The sequence below is a fragment of the Falco biarmicus genome, chromosome 9 (assembly GCF_023638135.1).
Source record: "Falco biarmicus isolate bFalBia1 chromosome 9, bFalBia1.pri, whole genome shotgun sequence".
NCBI classification, from domain to species: Eukaryota; Metazoa; Chordata; class Aves; order Falconiformes; family Falconidae; genus Falco; species Falco biarmicus.
Window position 1 is genome coordinate 47517898 of NC_079296.1, and position 24535 is coordinate 47542432.

At 38.7% G+C, this 24535-nt stretch overlaps 1 protein-coding gene across 3 annotated transcripts in view; it reads left to right on the forward strand.

Annotated features, from left to right (window-relative positions):
* DLG5 (discs large MAGUK scaffold protein 5) overlaps window positions 1–24535 on the forward strand; it is a 109808-nt gene that overhangs the window by 69227 nt on the left and 16046 nt on the right. For 2 of the 3 annotated variants that reach the window (XM_056351840.1, XM_056351837.1), the window contains exons 7-21: window positions 95–407; window positions 4327–4557; window positions 5955–6139; window positions 6783–6908; window positions 7369–7501; window positions 10381–10508; window positions 11189–11364; window positions 11879–11982; window positions 12710–12802; window positions 13741–14760; window positions 17335–17473; window positions 19614–19761; window positions 20254–20375; window positions 21419–21508; window positions 22775–22943. In XM_056351840.1, the coding sequence (XP_056207815.1) occupies window positions 95–407; window positions 4327–4557; window positions 5955–6139; window positions 6783–6908; window positions 7369–7501; window positions 10381–10508; window positions 11189–11364; window positions 11879–11982; window positions 12710–12802; window positions 13741–14760; window positions 17335–17473; window positions 19614–19761; window positions 20254–20375; window positions 21419–21508; window positions 22775–22943 (3177 nt within the window). The remainder of the gene's footprint in view (window positions 1–94; window positions 408–4326; window positions 4558–5954; window positions 6140–6782; window positions 6909–7368; window positions 7502–10380; window positions 10509–11188; window positions 11365–11878; window positions 11983–12709; window positions 12803–13740; window positions 14761–17334; window positions 17474–19613; window positions 19762–20253; window positions 20376–21418; window positions 21509–22774; window positions 22944–24535) is intronic. The other variant, XM_056351839.1, reaches the window with a different exon arrangement.

Consider the following 24535-nt stretch of genomic DNA (forward strand, 5'->3'; position numbering starts at 1 on the left):
CAATGGATACATTCGGTGACACGGCCAAATCCTTACTGTACGAAAAAGGAAGACGAGGAACAAGTATCTTACTGGCATTTCTGCTTGGTTTTAGATTTGAATCGGTACAGCAGGAACTAAGCAACACCACAGCACAAAACAAAGAGCTGCAGAGAGAGATGGAGCGATTACAGTCGGAGGTGACAAGGTTCAAAACAATGCAGCTGAAAGCAGCAAAGGATGCAGAAAAATACAAGGAAGAAAGGGATTCAGTTTTCAATGAATACCGCCTCATAATGAGTGAGAGAGATCAAGTAATCAAAGAGGTAGATAAGCTTCAAACAGAGCTGGAGCTTGCAGAGTCCAAACTGAAGAACACTTCTTCTGAGAAGCGAGTGGCTAGTGAAGAGATGGAAGCTTTAAGACAGGTACTAACCTCTTGTTTCCATGGGGAAGGGAAATGAGTATACGTCGTTGATGCTAGGGTTAGAAATGTCTGACTGATTAATGGAAAATCAGAGTGCACTGCAAAGAGGAAATTCTGTGCTGATGTTTTCCAGTAGCAGTCCTTTTTACGATCGATTTATTAAGCTTCCATATTTGACTAGAGTACCCATCAGTTGAAATTTGCTATTCACTTGACTTAATCCTCTTCTGCTGATCATGAAGCCTTCCTTTACTGCATTAGTCTTCTATGCTTTCTCAAGTAATGCTCTCTTTAACGATATAGCTCTAAATATTCATTATTTTTAACTTCTAACCTCTACAGGACCCACTGGATACTATCTCCTATGACTTAAGACGGTACATGATAAAGTGGTCTCAAATATTTATGCAGAGCCTGTGCTGACATGCATGTACTTACTCATTTGCCCTCCTTCTGCCTTTAAGTTAAAGAGGATGTTTTGAAGATTTTTGGCTAGAACTCAGGCATGCCTTGAAGTGTGTGGAACCAGAACTCTGTATTTTTCAGCAGTATGTTCTCAACATGCTTATATCACAATCATGTTATAATGATGCTGTTAAAATTTCCAAAAAACAATTTGCTGCTCAGTTTCATTTCGGCTGACATGCATTCACTTGACCTTTTGGTTTACAAATCCTTAATTTAGCATGAAATAGATACAAGCAAATGTATTCCATTGCCTATAAATTTCATTTTACTTTTTTTCACAGCATTGCATCTGAAAAAAATGCCCTTTTATGAAAAAAATTGAGGTGTGGAGCTTTTTTAGAATGAAACTGTTGTTGAGAGGCATAGTGTGGATTGTGACATATGGCATCAGAGGTTCTAAAAATAACTTCTGGTTTTAAGAATTCATAGGTTTCAACTCTGTATATTCGTCAGTTAAGGAATTGAGCTTCTGCAGTGAGTGAAGTTTTAATATGTGTTTCGTACCTGTTGTACCTTCGTCGAAGCCATTAAGCCAATAGAAATGCCTGCCCCGGTTTCAGTGGAACCAGGGTAGCTGGTAAGGAATACTGATGGAAATGGCCACAATTAGTTCTTCTGCTCCACTTTGGTATATTGGTAATTCTGGGACGGTTAGTCATTTGCCAAAGTGCTTTAAGGGGCAGGAAATCTAAACGTTAAATACATGGGTATTCCCTCCCACCGAGATGATTTGAAGGGGTGTTCAAGAGCCAGAAAGAGCCTGGGACCGGTGAGCGAGCTGGTGGCAGGGCACAGATGTGCATTTTTCTTCACCCCCTAAACTGGCCCATCAGAAAGCAGAAGTCACTGCTCCTATAACGTACTAAAAGGTGTAAACCAGCAGTCCTGGGAGCTTGCTTTCTGTTCCTGTAGCTATAACCCTTCTGCTTGTAAGCCAGTACGTTCCTGTGTCACGCAGTTCTGGCTCGCTGCAGCTGCATTCGACGTGTAAGGAATTTTTGAGTTCTGGCAAGGCAGATGTTTGAAAGGTTGAAAAAAATTATTGATCAAGTGATAGATTCACTTGGAACAGTCTCCTGAAAGATGTCCCCATATGGGCATTAGTCCTGTCAGTGAGTAGTTGGTCTGGTGCTTGCCTTTGGCCTTAGTGGTCTTTGCTTTCCCTTGTGATGTGTAGCAGCTTGAAGTGCCCCATCACGCAGCACCCACTGACTGATTGAAACAGCACTGAATCCATTTCGGCAATTTTAAATGTAGTTTTTTTTCTCTAAAGCTTGTGTCTGCTAGTCTACCTTTTGTGTCCCAAAGAAGTGCAAAAGCAACTGAAATGGAGAAGAGGTTGACTTTTAAGCATTATGTGGTGAGCAGTTACCAATGAGGTCAGTCAGCCGATGTCCTAGTTAGATATTTAAGCTTTATTGGTCACGCATGCCCAAACATAATGGGTTAATTTACATCCAAAATGTACTAACAGTCTGGCATTTATCGATGGTAGAAGAAATCTCAGGATTTTGCACTATGGACAGTTTTGGATTAAGGTCTCATGAGTTCAGCCACTCAAAGCTAGGGATTAGATATTCTGGATTTCCCCCTCTACTTTCCCCAGTGGTGTTTTTGTTTGGCATAATCTTTTGCTCCAGCAAATACTTAGAATGTCGTGTTTCATCTCAGTGGTAGTCAGCTTTCCCCTCTGTTTAATAGACCTGTTGTATTTTATCCCGCATTTTATCCTTATTGCACTGGTTTCATGTGCGAGAACTTCCTTCAAACGTAAGAATTGCTCACAAGTTCAGAATCATTCTTCAAACCAAACCACTCTGCTGGTTCCAAACAGAAGCTGCCCTAGGCAATGCCAAATGGCACCTTGCCCTGTGCTGTCACGTTGGGATTTTGTGCAAATGTCACAGGAAAAAGACAGAGGTGAAATTTTACTACTGACCACTGGAGGCAATGGCTGCTCTTTTTCGGGTAGTTTTATTGAGCATGCTGGAATAAAACTGTGGCAATATGTGTTTTTTCCAATCACCTTAAAGTACTGTAAATTCTTGTTTAATGAAGGGCTTGCGGAGAACTTTCCCTCTGCCTTGATACTTGATGACTTTCATCTCAGCTGTGTGCGGGAAAAGACTTAATATTTTTGTGTAAGTTTTATACACATACTTGAATGCACATTTTATATAGACTATAGTTAAGCTGTGCAAAACGTTGCTTCCAGTACTAAAACTTGTCTGCACCACCAGATGGGTCAGGGATTTCTCTCTTCGGCGGTACTGAGCAACGGAGGCTCTTATTGCTGTTGAAAAAACTTGAGTGCTCTGGTAATTGACATTCACTGGTCTGTTTAAAGTTCACAGAGTGAGTCGTTAATTCTAGTGCTTGTCTGTTAACTCTACAGCAAAAATAACTCTTAATATCATCGCAGAACTGTTTTAACAGCCTGACTAGCCTTAATTAGATGCCGTATCTCAAAAACAATTATGGTAGAACAGCAAAATGCAATTGTCATCTGTGCTGTAAATACTGAATCTTATTTCTTGCAAACTGTAGAGGAAAATAGAATGAAAGTCGGTTTATGACACGCTCTCTTTTTATCCTTCAGTATTTGGAGCCTTTCCTTGTTTTGCTTTTGAGGTGTCAGCTGTCTCTGATAATCTTTCTGAGGTCAAAACATCAGTAGTTTCCAGCTAGGAGTGCCAATATGCAGAAAGACTTCTTTGTAGCCCTTGGCCAAATGCTTCTAGAGAGCTGGACCCTCTAAAAATTTAGTGGCATGAGATTCGACTGTTTCAATGCCTCATTCTTGCAATGGGAAGTCTAATTTAAACTATTTTAAATGGACAGATTGTACATTAGAGCTACCTTTGCTTCATCTGTTGTATTACTGTGCAGTTGAATTCCACATTTAATAAGATGTAGTGTCATTCTGCTTTATGGCATACTGTAGTTTTATTTTTGAACATTTTGTAGTTGGCACACTGGAATCTTACCAGCATATGACTTTAATGTCCCTTTAAAACTTATGAGAAAGATACTTATATGGCTGGGTTGTCTAAATAATTTCAGTTTTATAAAATTGAGACAGTTGCTTAAAAACATTTGCAATATATTCTTTCCCTTTGCCATATTTAAAGCCTTTTTCTAAAAAACCCGAGTCTGACTGGTTAATAACCTTCCCTCATTTAGGTTCCTCAAAACTGTGAGTGCTCCCAGATTCTTGCTTACTTTTGACGTAGCACTGTGCTAATGTGATGGTGTGATATCTTTAATACCACATTTAAGATTCTTTGCTAGTACTTGTATGTAACGTGAGCACAGCCCTGTTCTGCTCCCGTCTTTCAGAACATTAGTGGTAAACTCTCTAGGCTTTTAAGATGTCAGTGTGTATCCAGTTGGAAAGATGAACTTATCTCCTGCTGTACTTAACCTACTGCAAATAATGGATCTTGTTTTAGGAGCTAAACTCGGCTCTAGTGGAAAGAGATCGAGCAATTTGTGAGAGGAATGAGTTGCTGGAAAAATACTGTCATGAAGTGAAGGACAAAGCTGAGGCCCAGAAGGAGCTTGACCAAGCTTGCAAGGATATAGAGACAGTGAAGGAAGAAAGAGATGTTGCCAGGAAAGAGAGAACAGAAGCTATCATCCAGAGAGACCATCTACTAAGGGAATATTATCAAGCCCGTCAGGTATTGCAAGTGTTCACAGATGCCTTTTTTGGGTTTGGTTTTTTTTTTTTTCCCTTAGCTTCAACAGGTCAGTAATTTTCAAGAAATTTAGTGAAAGGTCTGGGCACATGGGGTGTCTTCCCCCTTGTCCTGGGTCACTGTAAAATACCTACTGTAAGTGCACATACGCTCTTCTCAAGACACAGTGACAAAACTTCATGTTTGAATGAAATACCATCATGCTTCATATTAAGTTTCTTTTTTGTTAACGTATTAAGTTAAATATGTAAATTTTTAACATATTTAAATTTGTAAATTTTTTAACATATTAAGTTAAATTTGTAAAATTAAATGGCAAATGAAATACTATGATCTAGCAGGCGGCAAGGCAGTTCACTGCCTACTGGTAGGTAGGCTGCTTGCCATCTGTAACATGCTCTTCATGCCTCTGACCTGCTCAGGGTGTTAGCTGTTGCTGATATTTCATAAAGGAAGTTAATTGAAGAGTGATTGTAAATTTTCTAATCAGAGGACTTTCTTAGTATAAACGTGCTATTCTGACAGTTTCTGTCTGGGTGGGTAGTAACGTTCTTATAATTCTGCACAATTACTGGCGCTCTTGTGTGCGACACTAAACATCAACCCACATGCAACTGTAAACGCTTACATATAACATAGTATGAAAATGCATAGTACCACGGCTTTTATGCTCATGGAATAACTAAGGGATATGAAATTATCTAATATTAAACTAGGTATTTTGGGTTGTTTTCATTAAACTTGTGTTCTCTTTTCATTCAATACTGACCTTCTATCAGTACAAAAAAAATTTTTAGCTCTGCCTGCCATACTGATTTGCCAATCCCGAAAGAGTGTGTGGGGAAGCAATTAAACTGTTTTCAGTTGTACTGGGAATAAATCTTTCATTATGTTTGGTTCTTTATGGCCAAACCAGTGGGATTCTGGAAACTTGTGCTTTTTTCGAGGAAGCTGAGTCAGTTTGGGTGAACTTTGCTGTGACTGAGCCATGGACCTGATCAGGTGCTCACCTTTGGTGGATTCCACATGAGAATTGACATTTCAAATATAAATGTCTGTTTGTTCGACTGAGTGCGTTTTCTGATTGTCTTTTTCCTGCCAGTGGGCTGGAAGAGAAACAAAGGGTTCCTTGGAAATGTAAGAGACAATCAAAAGGCCAGACATGACTCTCCATACCCTTTGGTCTTATTTATTGCAATCCTTCCCTTTTAATGTTGAAGTGAGAAGGTAAACCTGGGGTTTAGGGTTCAGTGCTGTCTTCATTTTTGAATATAACTATAACTCATTTAGAGAGAAAAAAAGAGCCTTTGAAGAGTATTAATCATAATGATATGATTAATTGTGCCTGAAATACTTACCTCTCTGTTCTTTATGCCTAGATACAAGATTCTGCTACACTAGACATAGAAAGAGCAAACAAAGAAATTGAAATGCTTCGGAAACAATATGAGGCAATGTCACAAGAACTCAAGGAAGCTGTCCAGGAAGCAGAAGTAGCCAAGTGTAGGAGAGATTGGGCCTTTCAAGAGCGGGATAAAATTGTTGCGGAAAGGGAAAGTATACGGTAAACGAATGCTGGATGGTACATGAGTGCTTTTTGTAATGCCTTGCGTGCAGTTGATGCAATTCTAGGACTTGCTGGATTTTGCTAGCGCTTTCTTCAGCTTCTGTATTAGCTGTCACACGGCGATTTTTGTAAACGTTGAGGGTACCTTACAAATTACTTCGCTTTGTCTGTGCTTTCGTACCCATAATATATCTCTAATAAATACCGTAGAGCCTAACAGTGCTGCTATGTAGGAACAACATATTATGCATTCTTTTAGGCACAATATACCTAATCCTGCTAGAGCTGTAGTCCTGCGAATAATTCTTTACCTGCAGGGACATTTCGCAAAAAGTAGCCAATGTATTTGCTATTAAACATAAGTAAGGAACTAAGGGAAGATACTTTACTAAATATTTTTTTCTGCTAGTTTAAAGTAGGAATAGATTTTTCAAAGGGATGAAGAAACTTTCTGCTATCTTGACAAGCTTTCCCTTAAGAACATATGTAATTTTTTTCTTCCTTTATAGATATATTTTTTTAGAGAGATCTTTTGAAACCGCTTTTTTAAATTTTTCATGAACTGTACAATGTGGTAAAACTAGTCTGTTACTTTGATAAGATTTGAAGTAACTACATTGAAACTTGCTTGCTTTTGAAGGACTTTGTGTGACAACTTACGGAGAGAGAGAGACCGGGCTGTGAGCGACTTAGCTGAAGCTCTTCGCAATCTGGATGACATGAGAAAGCAGAAAAACGACGCTGTTCGTGAACTGAAGGAACTGAAGTATGTTAGAGAAATGATCAAACTGCATGGAAGTTTGTGATAAAAACGTTGATTTGTTAGCTGTGTTTGCAAGTGAAAAATACCCTGTTATAGCTGGTGACAGGAGGTATTCATGATACTGTGTGGGACCACTGCCTGTGTTTTCAGTTCTGGTGGGAATTATTGTGATGGGCAGGATTCTAAGTCTTACTGTCTTAACCTTTTTATCTTATTGATGAGATGAGTCGTAAAAATACTGCAAAAAGTGTAAGACTCTGTTAGAACAACACGTAGAAAATGAAAGTCAGTTTGATAGCAGCCCAAGAATACTGGAAAGTTGGAAGCATGCAGCAAATTTTTGGCACAGCTTGGGTTTTTGGTTTAGCAAACAAAATACAAGCTGTCTCATGATGATGACATTATGTATTAGTTTATTTAAAAGGGTTGTCTGTGTTCATAAGTAATTATTTTCTTTGCCTAGGGAGAAGATGGAGAATCAGTTGGAGAAAGAGGCCAGATTCCGTCAGCTGATGGCCCATAGTTCCCATGACTCAGCCATAGACACAGATTCTCTGGAATGGGAAACAGAAGTGGTGGAATTTGAAAAAGACAGAGTAAGTCAAAAACACAAACTGCATTGTCTTGCATATTGGACAGCTTTGAAGTCAATTACATCATCTTGATCCTGATAGGTACGATTAAAAATAAGTCTTTTTTATTTTTTCTTTTTGTTGTGTGAGGAGCCACACACACACACACACAGAGCAAATGCGGTGACGTCTAGAAGAAAGTAGTTGGCAAAACCAAGCTGTTACACACAAGCTTTGCATTTTTCTTCATATGAATTAGAAATAAAAATAATTCCTCCATCTGATCTTGCAGGATAGCCAGGTCCATGTACTATAAATAATGTTTAAAGTGAAACATTTAGTGTTCCTGAAGGTAGTGATTCATTGCAGAAATGGCAGTTTAAGGCAGCCGAAATGTAAGGTGTGATGGGAACACTGACATCAGAGAGCCTAGGCCTCTACTCTTACAGACAACATCACATATAATCTATGCATAAAATAGTTCAGCTTTTACATGAAGTTATTTCTTCTATTTTGCTCAGATGTGATAGTTAGAAATTTTGAAGCATTAAAAGTGTTTATTCATGATGAGCATATATTTTAGGGCAGCATTACCCTTCACCTTAAAAATCTGGGATCAAAAGAGATGCTAGTCTCTCTTGCTTGTCTGCAGAGGAAGTTAAATCCTTTTTCCGTTTTGGCATATTAAATGAAGTTCTTATGTTTAGCTTTCCAGATAACCTCTACATCCTTTCATTATCCTAGTAGTATTTTTCTCCATTTTGTTTAATTTTTCTTCGTTGTAGCCTAGAATTTTTATTTCACTGCTTTGTATGCAAGTTTTGTATGCTGTTCTATTTGAAATTTTTGGTTGGCACGTCACGTTGTTTGCTAATAGTAATTTCTTTCACCACATATAGAACACACATGTAGTCTTCCAGATTGTGCTTCGCTTATAACAGCTTCTGCATATACCAGAATTTAGTTTTCATTCCTGAATGACAAAGTTTGTGATTTAAAGCTGTCAAATTAAATCCCTTTTATTTTACTACAATATTTGGGGTCATCTTTTTTTTTTTTTTTTATGTTTTTCCAATCTGTCTGTGATCTGATACTACATCCCAACAGATTACTAATATGTTCCTTTTTTGACACTAAAAAATATTATTTAGTATTACTATATGTTGAAATCTACAGATTGAAAAGACTATATAGACTGAGTACTAATGCTGATCCATCAGGACCACCATCTGTAAATCTTTTCTGGGATGACAATTTACCGTCCTCTTTCATCTCTTCTGACCATGCTCGTTCATCTTTGGATTTTGTGCACTGCCATTTTCTTCATTTTAACCGAGAACTAATAATTTCACTTTTCCATTGTCTGTAGAAATAGCAAGTCTAGCATATGCTGTACCTGTGGTAAACAGCACTTCAGCCCAATGAATTTGTGTGCAGCTTTTTAGCTCTTTACTACAGAGACCGTTCTAGAAGTTTGCATTACTGAGATTAGATTTTGTCATTTGAATATACATCTCCCTTTTCTAAATGCAGGGATTACACTTGCTGCTATCAAATAGTAGTACTAATATTGTGCTAACCTTGAAAATATATATAATTTATAGGAAAATCCCTGCTGACCTACCAGCATTTGAATTCCAGGATGGAGATTATAGAGTTGAATACATTTAAATCCTTTTATTTTTGCTTCAGCTTCACCTGTCTGCTTAAACTAATGTCCTACATAATCACTCAGCTCAAAACTGAGAGGAGTAATATTTGCTTTTCAGCTCTGAGGCTGTGCAATGTTGCTGTGATCTCTACTTGATCCTTATATTATGGCAGCCCTGTGATTTCCCTATGAACTTTTTTTCTTATGTAGAACATTTGGAAGATTCATAAGGATTTCAGTATATTTTTGGCAGGTTTAGCTCAATTTAATTTCTGGTAAATATTCGTATTTTTGTGTGTCTTTTCTTTGGCTTTTATCAGATGTCTTTTGCACTCCCTGAAGACATTATGCTCTTCTGATTTTAAGGGGATTAGCCATCAAACCATGTCTGGAGCCATGCCTTACGCTTCTGATTTAAGAAGCTTAGTTTAATTTTTTGCATGTTAGATTTTAAATTTCAAATATCATCTCCCTTCAGTATGCTGAGGTGGTTGGCCCAGTTGATTCCAAGTAGAGTTCTCTAATTTGTATGTGTACTATTTAACACTGAAAATAGCAATAATAATAAATCAGTTTGTGATCGGGTGGTCCTAGTTTGTTTTCTTTAACCATTTTTTTTCTAAATTAACATTTCCTTTTTTGGTTCAATGCCTGATTTGTTAAATGTTTATCACTTTTTCACATTGAGTGTGGTCTATTTTGGGGCAGGGTTGGTAGAACATCGCCTCTTAATCTGTATTTAAGCAGTAATCCTGTGTAACGTTAGAGCTTTCTCTCCTGTGTACTTCTGGTCTGTAGCCATATCAAAGCGCATGTCTTTCTGCTCTCATCACTGAGGCACAATACTGTTGCTTTACCTTATTTTTCCCCCAAGTAACACCCATTCTTGGGAAACATGTCCTTGTTCTCTCATTACACATGCAGCATCATACCTTAAAATAGGTTATATGTGTGTGAATGTGCTTTCTCGCATGCTTTCTTCTGCTTTCCTCTTCCTCTTTGGTGAAGTTCCCCTTCTGCATTATTTCAGCCTTAGTCTGAAGAGAGAAGGATTGCTCTAGGGGCCAAGGTTGCCTAATAACTAGTTGAGTTGGGAGCTTATTTATTGAAGTACAAAATACAAAACTTGCCTAGAACAAGTACCCTGCAAATGCAAGCGCATAGTTCAAACATGCAGTAATGCCTCTTGCTAACAGACAGCAGCACAATGGTTGCCAGTGCAATTGAGTCACTTGTTAATAATATTTATTAGGAGGATATGGACTTGAAAGCACTTGGGTTTGATGTGGCAGAAGGCGTGAATGAACCATACCTCCCTGGAGACTGCGGGATCTTTGTTACCAAAGTGGACAAAGGAAGTATCGCTGACGGTCGGTTAAGGTAGGGTTTGGCGCTGGAGATAATTGTGTTTTGATGATCAGAATAAACTAAATATAAGAATATTGTAAATTGTCTTCAGTTTTCCCGTTTTTCAAAGTTCTTTTTTATCGTTGGTGATGTGTATATTACTACTGTTGGTTTGGAAATCTCACTGAGAAGACTGATGCTTAAAAGTGTTACGGAAATCAAACACTGTTTGACTCATCCCTTAAAACTCACCAGGATTTGAAATGTTCTTTTGTTTCTGTGTCTTACATACTCCATTTATTATCTCCTCAAACTTTGATCTGTTTATTTAAATGCTGGGAAAGACGTGAAGATGAGCTATTGAGAGAGGGCAAGGGGAGAGCGGAGCAAGGAATAATGTGAAATCTGCTCCTGTTCTTAGTGTCAGTAGAAGGTTTTTAGTAACTCTCTTCTCTCCTAAGAATTGCTTTTAAATAAAGAGCGGTCATTAGTGATTTGAGGATATACATTTGCTAGTGAAGTGCAGACTGGAAGTTCTGCTTTTCTTGTAGCTGCTATTTAATTCTTCTTCGGGAACAGAGAACTCCAGATAATTAAGGATTAGCGTATTGAGATCAGCTCTGTTGCATCCCTTTGCATTAATGTTATTCGTGTGCTGCATCCAGCAAAGTATGCTTATAACACTGCCCTGCTTGCTTCTGTTCATCTACCAGAGTGAATGATTGGTTGCTGAAGATAAATGATGTGGATCTTACTAATAAGGATAAAAAGCAAGTTATAAAAGCTGTTCTAAATGGAGGTGGTGTTATTAACATGGTGGTTCGAAGAAGGAAATCCTTAGGTGGGCGAGTGATAACACCTCTTCACATCAATGTTTCTGGACATAAAGGTAATGGCTATAAAGGGCATAGGTAAATGGTACAAGTTTGTTCAGCCAAAAATGGCTTGACATAAAGGTACACATTCTGAGCCTCTGCTTAAATCCCACTGAAACTGTTACTTCCTCCTAGATGGGGATTTTCTTTAATTGTTTTTAGCAAACAAAGACTGCGAATGTTGATGATAGCTTTATTCTTTAAGTACAGGTTTTCTTTTTTGTTCTTGGGTGGGGTTGGTTGGTTTGTTAGCTGCCTGTCTGTAGTGTTACTGGGAGTGAAAGCAAGACTATTAAACCCATCAGTCACCCCAGCTTTGTATGATGTTATTAAATTTTGGGATACCCCAATCCTTGTTTTCCCCTCACTGTGTTCTTACTTCTCTAATAGGATTTTCAAAAACTGAAACTCATTTGGTTTGGTAGTAATATCTATTTTACATGCAGGCAGGTCAGACATGCTGTTTGAGCAAGGTATTTGAGTTGCAGGAATATTATTTTTTTTAATATTTTTTTTTTTGCACTTTAGATAGTGGGGTCAGTCTAGAAAATGGAGTATTTGTTGCTGCTGTTGTGCCTGGAAGCCCAGCTGCCAAAGAGGGTTCCCTTACTGTGGGAGATAGAATAATTGCTGTAAGTTTTAAAAATACATTCTCCTTTCTTATTTTTTTTATTTATTTTGAAGTGCTATCACTGATGCTACTCTTTAAAGTGCCAAACTTTCCAAATGAACTTTTGCTTTCACTGTGTTATTCCCTTTTTGTGTAGGCACTGAATATTTATTATGAATTATGTGTTTGTAGGCTGAGTGATTAATATAATTTGCAGGTTATTTGCTACACCTAGTTCATATGAGATTTTTTGACAGAGACAATGACTTATATACATTTAGCTTATATATAATGATACTTGTGATTTTTTTATACTGACTAGGAAAGATCAGTTCCAAAAAGACATCCCTTGGTCAGATGAAAGGTTTCTCATCTTTTAAATTACAGTATCACAGATACCATCCCTTTTCCAGGGGGAAGATTTTCCCCATGTGCATTTGCAGCCTTAAATTACTTGTCTGATGGATAAACTCCGCTGAAATGAAATGGAAGGTGGTGACTGTGGATGTACAAATGCATAGAGGCTAATGTAGTGAAAGAAGTGGTGTTACGCTGTATCTCTAGGAGGAATAGCAAAATTGTAGTTAGGAGGCTTGTTTTTTTTAGTGGAGAATGGAAAAAGACAGGACAAGGTCAACCAGTCTTCAGTCACGTATACATATAAAACTAGTGTTTTCCCTGTCTCAGAGATGCTACCCTACCTGCGACCTTTGATTTACGGATGTCTGTTGTGGTTTTTTTGTTTGTAGATCAATGGCATTACACTAGATAATAAGTCACTTACTGAATGTGAAGCTTTGCTACGAAACTGTAGGGATTCCCTTACCCTGTCACTGATGAAGGTGAGTAGGAGAAGCTACATTTGCAGGATTTTGTTGAACTTACACAGGATTATTTTAGTTATTCAGGGAAAAGTATATGAAAAAAATAATATATCATGTGGGAAAGTCTGCTAAAAGTAAGACCATCTGGATGCATTTCATGATGCACTCGCTCAACAGCTATTTCCAAAGTAAGGCTATTGTGCCATATGGTAGGAAATGAAACTTATTTATTGCTCCTACTTCTTGCCTATTTATTTGCTGGTCACATGAAATGACTCGTAGCACAATTGCTTCTTTCTTCTTGGTTTCTGCTTCAGAGCTGCGGCAGTTTTGTACATGAAAGAGACACTGCCTCCTGACCACAGAAAGGTTTGCTTTTAGTCAGGAGGGAGCTGTGCAGAAAACTGAACTCTGGCTGTCATGAGGATTAAGTACAAGGCTTTCTTTTTCAGGCTTATCGCTATAAAAATATTACTAAGTTTTGCTTATTGAGTTGAGAATCCCATTATGCTGGGCCTGTTACCTGGGCTTTGTGAGTGATAATTCCACTTCCAGAGAGCTTGGGGTTTTAAGAAAGTAAAAAGATGAAATGTTTGAGGGGAAGTAGGCAATGTAAGATGACTTATTAGCATCACTTCACAGAGGTATGAGTAGAATGCAGCTCCCTTCCCTGTCAGTTCAGTGCTTTTGCCACCATGCGGAGTTGCCCTTGTGGAATTGTTCTGAAAATATTTAAAAAAATTTGTAGCTTCATTTTATCTGATGTTCTGTGCTTTGAATCTATAAAATTTGATTAAAACTTTTGCGGCTGTAACTATACGTATATATTCAGTATATACGTATACTATACTTGGTATATATTCAGGTATAGGTAGGTGAAGGAGGCTGGAATAGGCTTGATACTAAACAGAAATCAGCCATAATAATAAGGTGATCACATGTGGTTTTTGTTTTAGGTTTTTCCTCAGAGTTCATCTTGGAGTGGCCAAAATATATTTGAAAATCTGAAGGATTCAGAAAAAATATCAAACTGTAGGGTTCACGCATCAGAGCTACAAGCCCAAAATAAAAGAAATCTGAAACTCAACAGCTCAACCCAGACTGACATTTTCAATCCAGACATCCTGGATGGCAAGAAGGACCAGAGTGATCAGGGCAGCGGTGCGTTTTGCGATCACAAACCTTTTCCTAATAACACATTGCGAGTAGACTCTCGTAGGAACACAGTGCACAGTTGCCACAGTAATTCAGAACACAGTCTCAGCTCCTTCAGCCCAGAGACGTACGGGGACCAAGGCTATGGGGCTGTTGACTTGGACAACAGGAGGCTGCCTTTCGAACCTGCGGGAGCTGACTGTATGGTGGTTGAGACCGCGTTTGACAAAGGACATGGAACTAAGCATAGTGGTGGTACCTGGCCAAAAGTCATGGTTAACATCTCAGCGACGGAAACAGAAAAGTTCTCTGTGTACAAAAAGCCAAAACAAAGGAAATCTATCTTTGACCCTGATACTTTCAAAAGACCACCAACTCCTCCCAAACTGGAGTATCTTTCCCCTAATCAGGTGACAGGCCATTCACCTCAGCCGTCAAAAGCTGAAGTGGCTTCAACTCCCCCAACTCCTCCTAAGAGAAGTGACTCGATCAAATTTAAGCATAAACAGCAGGCAAGCTCTGCATCAGAGTCTACAGTAACAACTGGATCACCGCCCACCAGCCCAGCCACTGCCCAGGCTCCGGGGTCCTTGGCACTTAAACAGGACTCTGCTACTCTCAAGGGGCGCAGCAGGAATGCCGGGCATTATTATCGGGAGGAGGGAATTGACTGCACTCATCTCTCTTCAAGGAAATCCTGTGAAGACGACATTGGTTTTCAAAGAGTTGAAGAGCCAGAGATTAAAAGACCAAGGCCAAAATCAGCTCCTGCCCTGAGGCATAAAATGACCCCTATGCCCATTCCTAATCCCACGCTTCAGGTAGAAGCTTGGTATATTGAAGCACAAAACTAGAAACCTTAATGTGCATTTTCAGTGTGGTTTTGGGTGGTCAGTTCCTGTAACAGGAGAACCATAGCCCATTCAAAAAATCCAGGTCCCCCGAGAAGCTGCCCTGGACGCAGCTGGCACTTTGCAGTGTCGCAAAATCCAAAACCAGTCGATGGAGCTGTGGTGTTTAACAGGCAGCAGTGGCTGCCGGACAGAACGTTGGGGTTCTGCTTAGCAGCTGCTTCTTGGGGTTTAATGCTGCTTGTTGGAAGATCTGGGCTCGCTCTTGTATGTTTTTGACAACTGAAAAAAAAATTCAATAAAAATGCGGAGGCAGTTTTAGAGAAGCTGAGAATAGGGCCTCTTAACTTTTACAGAAGTTAGATTGGTTGCCCAGCTCACCGTACGGATTAACGGAAGAAGGCATGCCATTCCCAGTGTTGGGGTTTGTAAGCCTTTCTGTGTTTCCATATCATGTTGTAAATCTAATCTAGAAATCATAGAGCGTGAGGCACCTTACACTGTCAAGATGGATTGTTTATGAGAATATGGTTTAATAATACCGTTCGAAATGAGAGTATAATTTCTTAGAATAAACCCTGCCGTGGAGGTTGTGGGTCATGTTTTACCAGGGTACACAGAAAAAAACCCATTATGCGATCTAGGAAAAACCTGTTTAGATGACCACATTATATAAGGTGGCATAATGAATAATACAGTTTCATATTCACTGCCTCAGCTTTGCTCAGGTGGTAGGTACAGATATTTTATTCTGCCCAATTACAATCAGAATTTTCAAAAAGCATTATTTTTGCTTGTATATAATCACAGCATAGTGACTTAAAATGTCGTATTCTTTGCCTGTACTTGTTTGTACCTGGATAATCCCATCCTCTTCACTTCAAGGTTAAGCTACTGAACACCTTTGAAGGCGAGATGGTTGCGTATGTAGAATATCAAGTTGATCTCTCAGCACCGGTAGTCCCCATGCTTTGTTGTGGTGTGCTGTGGTGAGCGTATACGCTGTCCTTGTTATAACTGTAGTAATATTCTTGTAGGGAGTGAGGAGTTTCCAGCCGTAACAAGGACACATGTAGGTGGGGGCTTATACATAAGGAATTTATTATCTGGAATAGACAGGTATTTTTGTCACTCACTGTCTAGGAGACCAGAAAGGATAGACAAGGACATCTTAAAATTGTTTTACATGCTGCCCAAGTGATATTGCTGATATCATGTGTTGGTTTGCGATGAAGAAGAACATTGTATAATACAATTATGAAGTCTTGGGTTTTAAGGTTACTTGATGTATTAGTTTATTTACATTCCTAGGGTTAAATTAGGACTAGGTTCTGTGATTCGCTTCTAGATTCTGTGATTCTCTTTTCGGGTTTTTTTTCTCCCTTTAATTTCTCCCCCATCTTTCCAGAAAATAGGCAGAGCTTTGTAACTCTGAAGTTGTTGACTAGAGAGCAGATACGGTATCGTGCCTCAAAATGTGGACACCATTCACTCTAGAAATTTCTTTCTGATGGAATTGTCTGTGTGCATTACGACTACGTCAGGTTGTGTGACAGTAGTGTCCAGTCTGCATGTTTTCATGACTGAAGCAGCATTTATAATAATAAAAATGCATATATAGAACATGCAGTGTAGTTTAATTTGTAGCCATATTGGGTGTTATCCATTTCCTTAGTTGTGTATACACACAGTTGAGTTTGTGTACTTTGATAAGTTGATAAATTTAACAGAACTTTAATTCCTGAGTGGCAGGTGGTACAATTACTGATACACCCGTGTTAGCAATCAAGTATTGGTTCTAAGAACCTCTACGTTTTAGTCTTTGTGCTCTCAGGAGCTCTTCCTTTAATTAAAATGCTGCTATCATAAGAACTGTAAGTACCTTTTCGGTAATTATTTTTCACTTACGACATTCTTCAATCTCATTTTTTTTTGTGTTGTATGTCTCACACGCGTACACTCTGCATACTGCGCCCTGAACTGGCAGCTCTCTGGCATCGCTGGGTGTCTGAGCTGTTCTCATGTTCCTTAACTCACCAGCATCTGCTTGTTATGCACAAAACAGAAGTTGTGGTGGTTCCAAAACCTGATTTTTTTCTGTTGAAGAGAGGTTGCTCCACACGTATCTGAAAATACAGACTCAGAGGAAAACGTTTTCTGGCTTTTTAGCCTGGTCTTCTTCAGGAAACACGGAAACACTTGCAATAGTGACTGAAATAACAGTTGAAATGTCCTGTGAAAGCAGTTTTTTAGAGGAGAAACGTAACTAAATGCTGGGTGTTTTATTGTGTAGGAAAGTGTATCAGTTAAGTTGCAAACATTGGCCGAAAAAGATTACAAAAAAATAAAAAGGACTAACAGAACAGGATGGAGGAAGAAGGAGTAGAAGTGAATAGTATCACTGAAAGACGAAGGTGTAACAAGCACGTTCTGCAACAGATGCTAGGAAGTCCAAAGTTGCTTACTGCCTACAAAGTCTAGCTATTTTACTTTTTGTCTGCTGAATCCCCAACTTTCTGTAATCAAGTTTCTATGTTTTTATAGGTGCAGAAGTATGCTCCAGCGAGTGAGGAGCATCTGTCCCCAGAGCTGCAGGAATGGGCACCCTATTCCCCGAAACGGTCTGCTAGGCACAGCGATGGCTTTGTGCCTGCCGCCTTGTACGCTGGCGGCATGTCAGCAGGTGAGTGACAGCACCCCTAGTTACTTTCGAGGAATTCCCCAAGGAATTTGTCCGTATTGGACAATATTGGGGGTTAGTCGTGAGAAAGCGCAGAACAGACATGACTCACACAACATATTTCTGTGGTCTGTTGTAATCTGACCATGGTCTGCCTAGCTTTTGGACTGTAAAGAAGTGAAACCTGTTTAAGAACCATTCAGGGAACTGAGCAGCTCCTGGCTGAAAGATTTGTTTCATCAGTTTCTATGCGGCAGAGTATTGAAGACTTTAGTGGTAGACAAGGTGTAGCCTGCCCGTTAGGGAGACAAGTAAGATTTCCAATATTTTTGAAAGTGGACAGTAAATGGAGGTGTCCCAAGCTTTAGCCTCTCCATTTCTAAAATACCTCCAAGGAAAATGATCTGGTGTTCAGAAAGTGCAACACATGAAGTTCTGCCTATTGGAATCCAATACGTGGAGTATCTCCAGTTGAGTGCCCAAACTGGTTGTGATCTTCATCTAAGTTAAAGGTTAAATGCTAGTGTGTTTGAGACACCGCACTGCTGAAGAGGGGACTTGCTAGCAGCTCACACAATCAATATAATCAGGTAGAACAGGAGTGAGTTAGCGTGTTGTCTCAGTTGATCAAACACTAGTTGGTATTGAAGTTCACGTTAGCAAGAATTTAAATTGGCACTGAGTAAATGGAGTGCTTCAGGAGCTAATTAGGGTGTTGTATGCTAGTTGCTTTGAACTAGTCAAGAAGCATTTGGTCAACTTGTTGCCAGATGGATTGTTCAGTCCCTAGCTACCTTCAGCAGCTGCATAGGAAACTTGATTTTCAAATCAAGACAGTATTGATTTTTATGAGTTACCCTCAAATCTTTGGAAAGCCCCAAACTCCTGCACATTCTAGAAATCATGGAAGACTTTCTTCTTACTGGAGACCAGGGAGGAGGTAATGCTTTGTCTGTCTGGAACAAGAGACAGCTTCAAACCCTGTTGTCCTAATCAGTTTCCAGAATGTAAAGATGTGCTCAAGAGTAGCTCAGATCAAAGAAGCTTTGGCTCGTCTTTGATTTCTTTTACTCTTTTCTCTCTCTTTCTCTCTCTTTTATTGATAGCATTAAAAGTTTTAAAAGGTATCATTTCTGACTAAACGCTTTATCTTATCTTGATACCTTTGCATAATAAAGCCAGTCAAGTCAAACCTGCATTAGACAATATGATTCTTCGTCTGGAACTGTGAACAAGTTTTTGCTGTTGTATTCTGACAACTCATTTAAGAGGAAATTGGCAAGACAGAATTTGATTGAGTACTGAAGGATGAGTGTACTTAAAAGAACAGATTGAGTAACAAGTTTCATAAATAAATATCAAAATACTATAATTTCAAGTCATAGGACACACTAGAAGTGGGAGTCTTTGAGGCAACAGAAGAGGAAGAAGAGTCATTTTAGCTGCAGTCAGTTCAAATACCAGATAAAAACTTGCGTTCCTGTCAGGTGACTGTTCAGGGAGAATTGCAGAATTTTTGTTGCTGGATGAAAAGGTTTGATACTTGAAACCAGGGAAGATCTTTTAGTTATTAGTGCATATTAAAATGATATATTGTGTAGAGGAATGAAGCTGGGTTAATTAGCATTGATAATATACAACTGTGGGCTGGCTTCGGGGCGGGGGGTGGGTTGGCTGATGTAGATAAAGTGCGGGTGTGGCTGCTTCTGTTAAGTGGTTGGGCAGCTGAGGAAGAGAGGGGAGGAAGAAGCAGAGAGAAGAGAGAACGCATGCCCTGGGTGAGGAGAGACTAGGAGAAGGCAGCAGAGGGACTGGCATGAAGAGTATGTTAGTATGTGGTGGTAAAAGACCTTGTTGCAGCTGGCTAGTTTGGAGAGTGCTGCGACAATACTGTGAATGATTTCATTTCTGGTAATATAATCTGCTTTATTACTGACTCATTACAAAATTATAAACCAGTTTTTAAAAATGCATGTACTACTTAAAAGGTGTCACAGTGCTTAATAATGTATTTGTCTGTATGCTAATAATTCTTATTTATCATACATGCAAAGGTTATAATAAATTATTATATAAATGTTTAAATATATTTGAAATCTGTAGCTTATATGCTAATGATAAAATGTGGTTTTGTCATCTTAAGCAGGTACTGTACCGAGAAGCTTGGCACCATGCCCTGCAGTAACTGCTGTCATGAGAAACCCAATTTATACCGCCTGGAGCCACAGAGTTCACACCAGCAATTGCCCATCAGTTGCTAGCCAAATATGCCATCAGCATCTGCATCCCAGGTGTTTTGAGATTTAGATCTCCTTAAATTTCTGTTTTCATTAGGGTGAAATTGCTTCTAGTAGATGTTTTATACAGTGCAGAGTGAAACACGCTGCTGTTGTGTGTTATTTTGACTCAGGGTTGTCAAAACCATTATTGCACATAAATGATGTGCCAGTTGCTTTCATGTCTTTCAGCACGTGATGGATTAGGTTTCCCTCTGCTCCACAGGCTGATATTGTAAAAGAATATTTTTTTTATGAACTTGTGTAGTGTTTTTTCTTGTCCTTGCCAAAACGGATAAAGCCTTCCCCTTTTTCTGTAGTGCCTTAGGCTGTTTTTCTTCTGACTTCTCTTAATTCATAAATGATGGGACAGTGGGGAAGCGGGAGGGAGAGGAGCGTTCATTTTATTCAGAGATAACCAAAATTTTTTGTTGACCAGTTTGCTGTTTGCTGAGGTGCTACGCCCAGTTCTAACTGTTGCCCTACTCTCCTTTTCTTTGGATGTAGTTCCCAGCATCAAGGTCGCCTGAGTTTGGACCTAAGTCATAAACACTCCAATGACTACTCTGAAAATGCACGTACAAGAGCATCCCATGGCTCAAATTCATTACCATCCAGTGCTAGACTTGGTAACTAGCTTTTCTGATTTATTTCCTGTGTGGCTCCTATCTATTGGAGACAAAGAATAAATGGAAAATTCCTTAAGTACATGCATTATGGGATTATCATAGCTAGCACAGCCTAACGGCTTCCTGTGTTCCTTTGTTTCATTTTTTTATTTTGGGTTTAGGACTAAAGGTATTCCCTGAATGTAGCTGTGTTTAATTCATTCTTCATAGTCTTTCTTTAAATGCTCTGTGTGCGTGAGTGATTCTCCTTTCTGTCCCTGTTACTGTTTGGAAGTACCTTTATAAAGGTGGGAGGCCCAGCCAAAGTATTTTTGAGGTTCAGTGAGGTGGAGAGAAGAAGAGAAAAGAAGAGAGCGCCCAGAACAAAAATTCAAGGATGACTAATGGCCTAACGTAAATCGTAGTATCGGAAGATAAGTTACACTTATGTTTGCTTGAGTGAGATGTAAGATTTTTTTATGCCTATCTTAAGAATACCAAAGCGAATGCATGCTTTGGAGCAATGACATTTTAACATTTTAGAAGTTTTAAAACTTCTAATTATGTAGTAACTTCTTCGTGCATGTTTGTGTTCCTGTGTTCCATCAATGGTTGGCAGTTGCATCTGAATAGAACATGGCAGCTTTGTAACCACAGCACAGTCTGCAACCAGTGTTAAAAAGTTAAGTATTCATCCAAGCAGAATGTGATCAGAATATTTTAATTGCCTTTTGGAAAGCCCCATGGATTCTTAGTAAACAACAGAGATGTTAGATTCTTGCTTGAACTTCAACTTAAATTTCATTTGGTTGAAAAATATCCAAAATGTTTTTTTTTCCAAAAATGACCAGTGCATATAGACTGTATGGCTGTATTGTGCTCTGTTCATACGAATCAAGAAATATGATTCACACAATATATATAAAGGTAATCACCAAGGCTTGCGCACAAATTCAGAGGCCATTTTAATGCTCGTTGAAGAAGTAGAGTCTAAAGGTACTACTTTTCTTCAATGTAGTTGCTTTTTATTTTTTCATTGTTATGTTTTCTTCTTTTAAAAATAGGTTCTTCAAGTAACTTGCAATACAGAACAGAACGAATTAAGATCCCTTTAACACCAAGATATCCAAGGTCCATGATGGGCTCTGACAGAGGTGAATTATTTCATAAGTAATTTTGGTTGTACTGTTTTCAGTATTGGCAATCCAAAGCCTTTGCAGTTGTTCAATCAGGTTGCTCCAAAATTCTCAAAGTGACAGTTTTATTAAGGTTGCAAAATTTGCAGTTTGCCACAGAAAGGTAAAAAAGAACGAAACTTTCTAATGGAGGTCGATTTTGCTGTTAATTGACTCTAGGAAGTGGCAAACTAAGTAAAACTGCACAAAAAGAGTAAGAATAAACATTGTACGTGTTTTACAGTTGTAGTTTTCTTCTAGAACGATGTCTTCAAAGTTTCAACAGTGAAGTGACCAGCATTATTTTTTTTCATTCTTTGAGTACATTATTTTGCATATTGTTACTTGATTGTAAATTATGTTTTGAAATGCAGTGTAAAATTTTAGTACTTCATTCAAAGTTGCTTGGTGGAGGATATTTAAAGACATGATACGAATATCAGCTGCAGCGCTGGAGAGCTGTGAGATTCAGAGTTTGATGACAATAAACGGCAACAATTCACTGCCGTTATTGCTCAAGTGTTCTATAGCCTTAATGGGTTGTATGCAGTGGTTTTCCTAATGGGGCAAATGCAGTTCTTACAAAGGGCTTTCATCTGTTGTTAGTAATTTGAGATTTCTTTTCTGGAATTTTTTCCAAGGAAGCATACGGAATGTTTCTGTTAGGGCACTTGTTCAGTAAATTACTCAGGGATGGTACAACTAGGGAAGAGATGTGAAAGAAGTCATGTCAAGCATGTTTTGAATTGCAGAGCTTTCCTGTCTCTGGGTATGATTCGTGCTGGGGTTTTGCTGGGGTTTTACGGTGTTTCATAATGTGTCTCCAACCCAAAGGAAAGGGCTATACGTAAATATTTTATTTGAAAGTAAACCTACGTATTGTTTTTTATTTTACTTCTTTCCTGCTTTTTATTATTTTTCATTAACTTTGCATTGCTAAGTGTTTTCAGACATGCATATGGTGTAGCTTGTCTGTAGCATCCTCTCCTTGTTGAGAATGGCAGTAGTTGTATGCACCCTTACAGAAGACAGATTTGACATAGAGTCATTAAGGACGGTAAGTTTGCACTGTCTGAAATGAGTTACCTGGTCTCCCTACACCCTGTACGTGGTTAATAGAGTGCTAGTGAACAGTCGGTCCTCTTCCTTGTCTCAGATGGGTTTGGTGTCTTTCACTATGTCTGTGTAGCTCTCCAGACTATGACAGGTGCAGGACACTGAAACTCAGCTGTTGATTTTCCATAGGCTCCTTGTCACACTCTGAATGTAGCAGTCCCAGCTTGATAACTCCTCCACAGTCACCTCTCAACTTGGAAACATCTTCCTTCGCCAGCAGCCAGTCTCAGAACTCCCTTTCTACGTTACCCAGGATTTCCATTAGCCCCGTGTCTATTGGAGAACGTAGAAAAGATAGGTAAGGTCCCCACGTTACTTGTTTTTGATACAAATGTGTCTGAGGAAACTTTGTACATTTGTTTATTAGGCTGAAGGAATGTGAACATTTAATTTAAATGACAAATACATAGGCACAGAGGTGCGTCTCGGGTCCTGTTACTTGATGCTTTTATCTTCTTTGCAAAGTATGTAAGAGATCTTTGTGTGGATTTTTTCTTCAAAACTGAAGAGTAGATTCTGGAGTTTAGAAACTTAAGCAATTTCATAAGGATTGATTTTATTTCTTCCATGTTAGATTAATATCCGCACCAAGTAAGAGCATTCTAAATTGGAATACACCCCTTCAGCTGAACAACCTCAGATGCTTGTTTCTGCTAGGCTCGTTCTCTACTCGGGAAAAATAAAATGAAGACCTGGTAGCATCTGATAGCTAAATATCAGGTGCCTTAGTGTTGTAGAATACGTGCTCTAACCACTGTGCCTTGATTCAATTTAGCCAGATAACATGAAAAATTGAGAGCATAACTGGGCCAAAACCTGTGCCCCGTATGTACAGATGCAATTTCACTACTGTGACTGATCCCTTTGGCTGTACCTGGACCGCTGCTAGCCATAGCGTTAAGTGTATGTGTAGCTGCTTGCAGAGTTTGAACCTGATTTGACAGTATTCTTAAAAACATGAGCTTTGTGTTTTAACAATTTTCTACGTCTCCTGAAGAAAATTTTCAAGACATGTTGCTTATGGTATCAGTCTTGGACATATGATTTAATTTTGTCATGATCTGGCTAGACTGACCATGTGCAAAAGTTTGCATGAGTTCAGAGCGCTGAACAGTTCAGACACAAATCTGAAGCAGGTTTTTATTTACAGTAAGGCAGTGAGTGCCATTCTGGCAGCGTAAAGGAGCTATAATGTGTTGGAATAGATTCATTGATGTGGACTTGAAGACCCCTTTGTATTGCTTGGTTTCTGTAAAAGGACTGACCATAAAAAATGTGATAAAGTAATAAGCATGTTACAGTTCTGTATTCTAAGTTTTCTGGTAGTAATAAAAAGTTATTCATAAAATGTTATATGAAACTTTTTTCTCATTTGAAGAATTGGTAACTAAGTTATTGTAGTAACTTTAGAACTGATATTGTGTACAAAGGACAGTGTTATTTTGGAAGGGAATGTAAAGAGGTTTTTGTGAATTTTCATTCTTACTTCAGTGTGACTTTTGTACTATGTGTACTCGATTTGTGTTCTCGTGTGAATGTTCCTCTAATGTCACTTGCAAATTCAAAGTCAAAATTTCTTTTCTCTTTCACATGACTAAAGATATGTAATGTGCAACTGAAAAAGCTATGGTTTTGACACCCCTATAACTTTGTATCGCTGAGCATGGGATACGTGCTCTTATCTCTGGGAAATAACAATTCCTGTTCATGTTGATCAGGCGATCGAAGTGCAGTCAGGTTCCAGCCCCTTTGCTCTTGCTGTGCACGTTTAAACCATAGTCTGAGCTGACTTTCTACAAATAATATCATTTTAAGTTGGTTTTGGGTTTGTTCTTCTTTTAAATTTTAAAAGCAAACCAAAAAATTAACACACAGAAAGATTTCTTAATT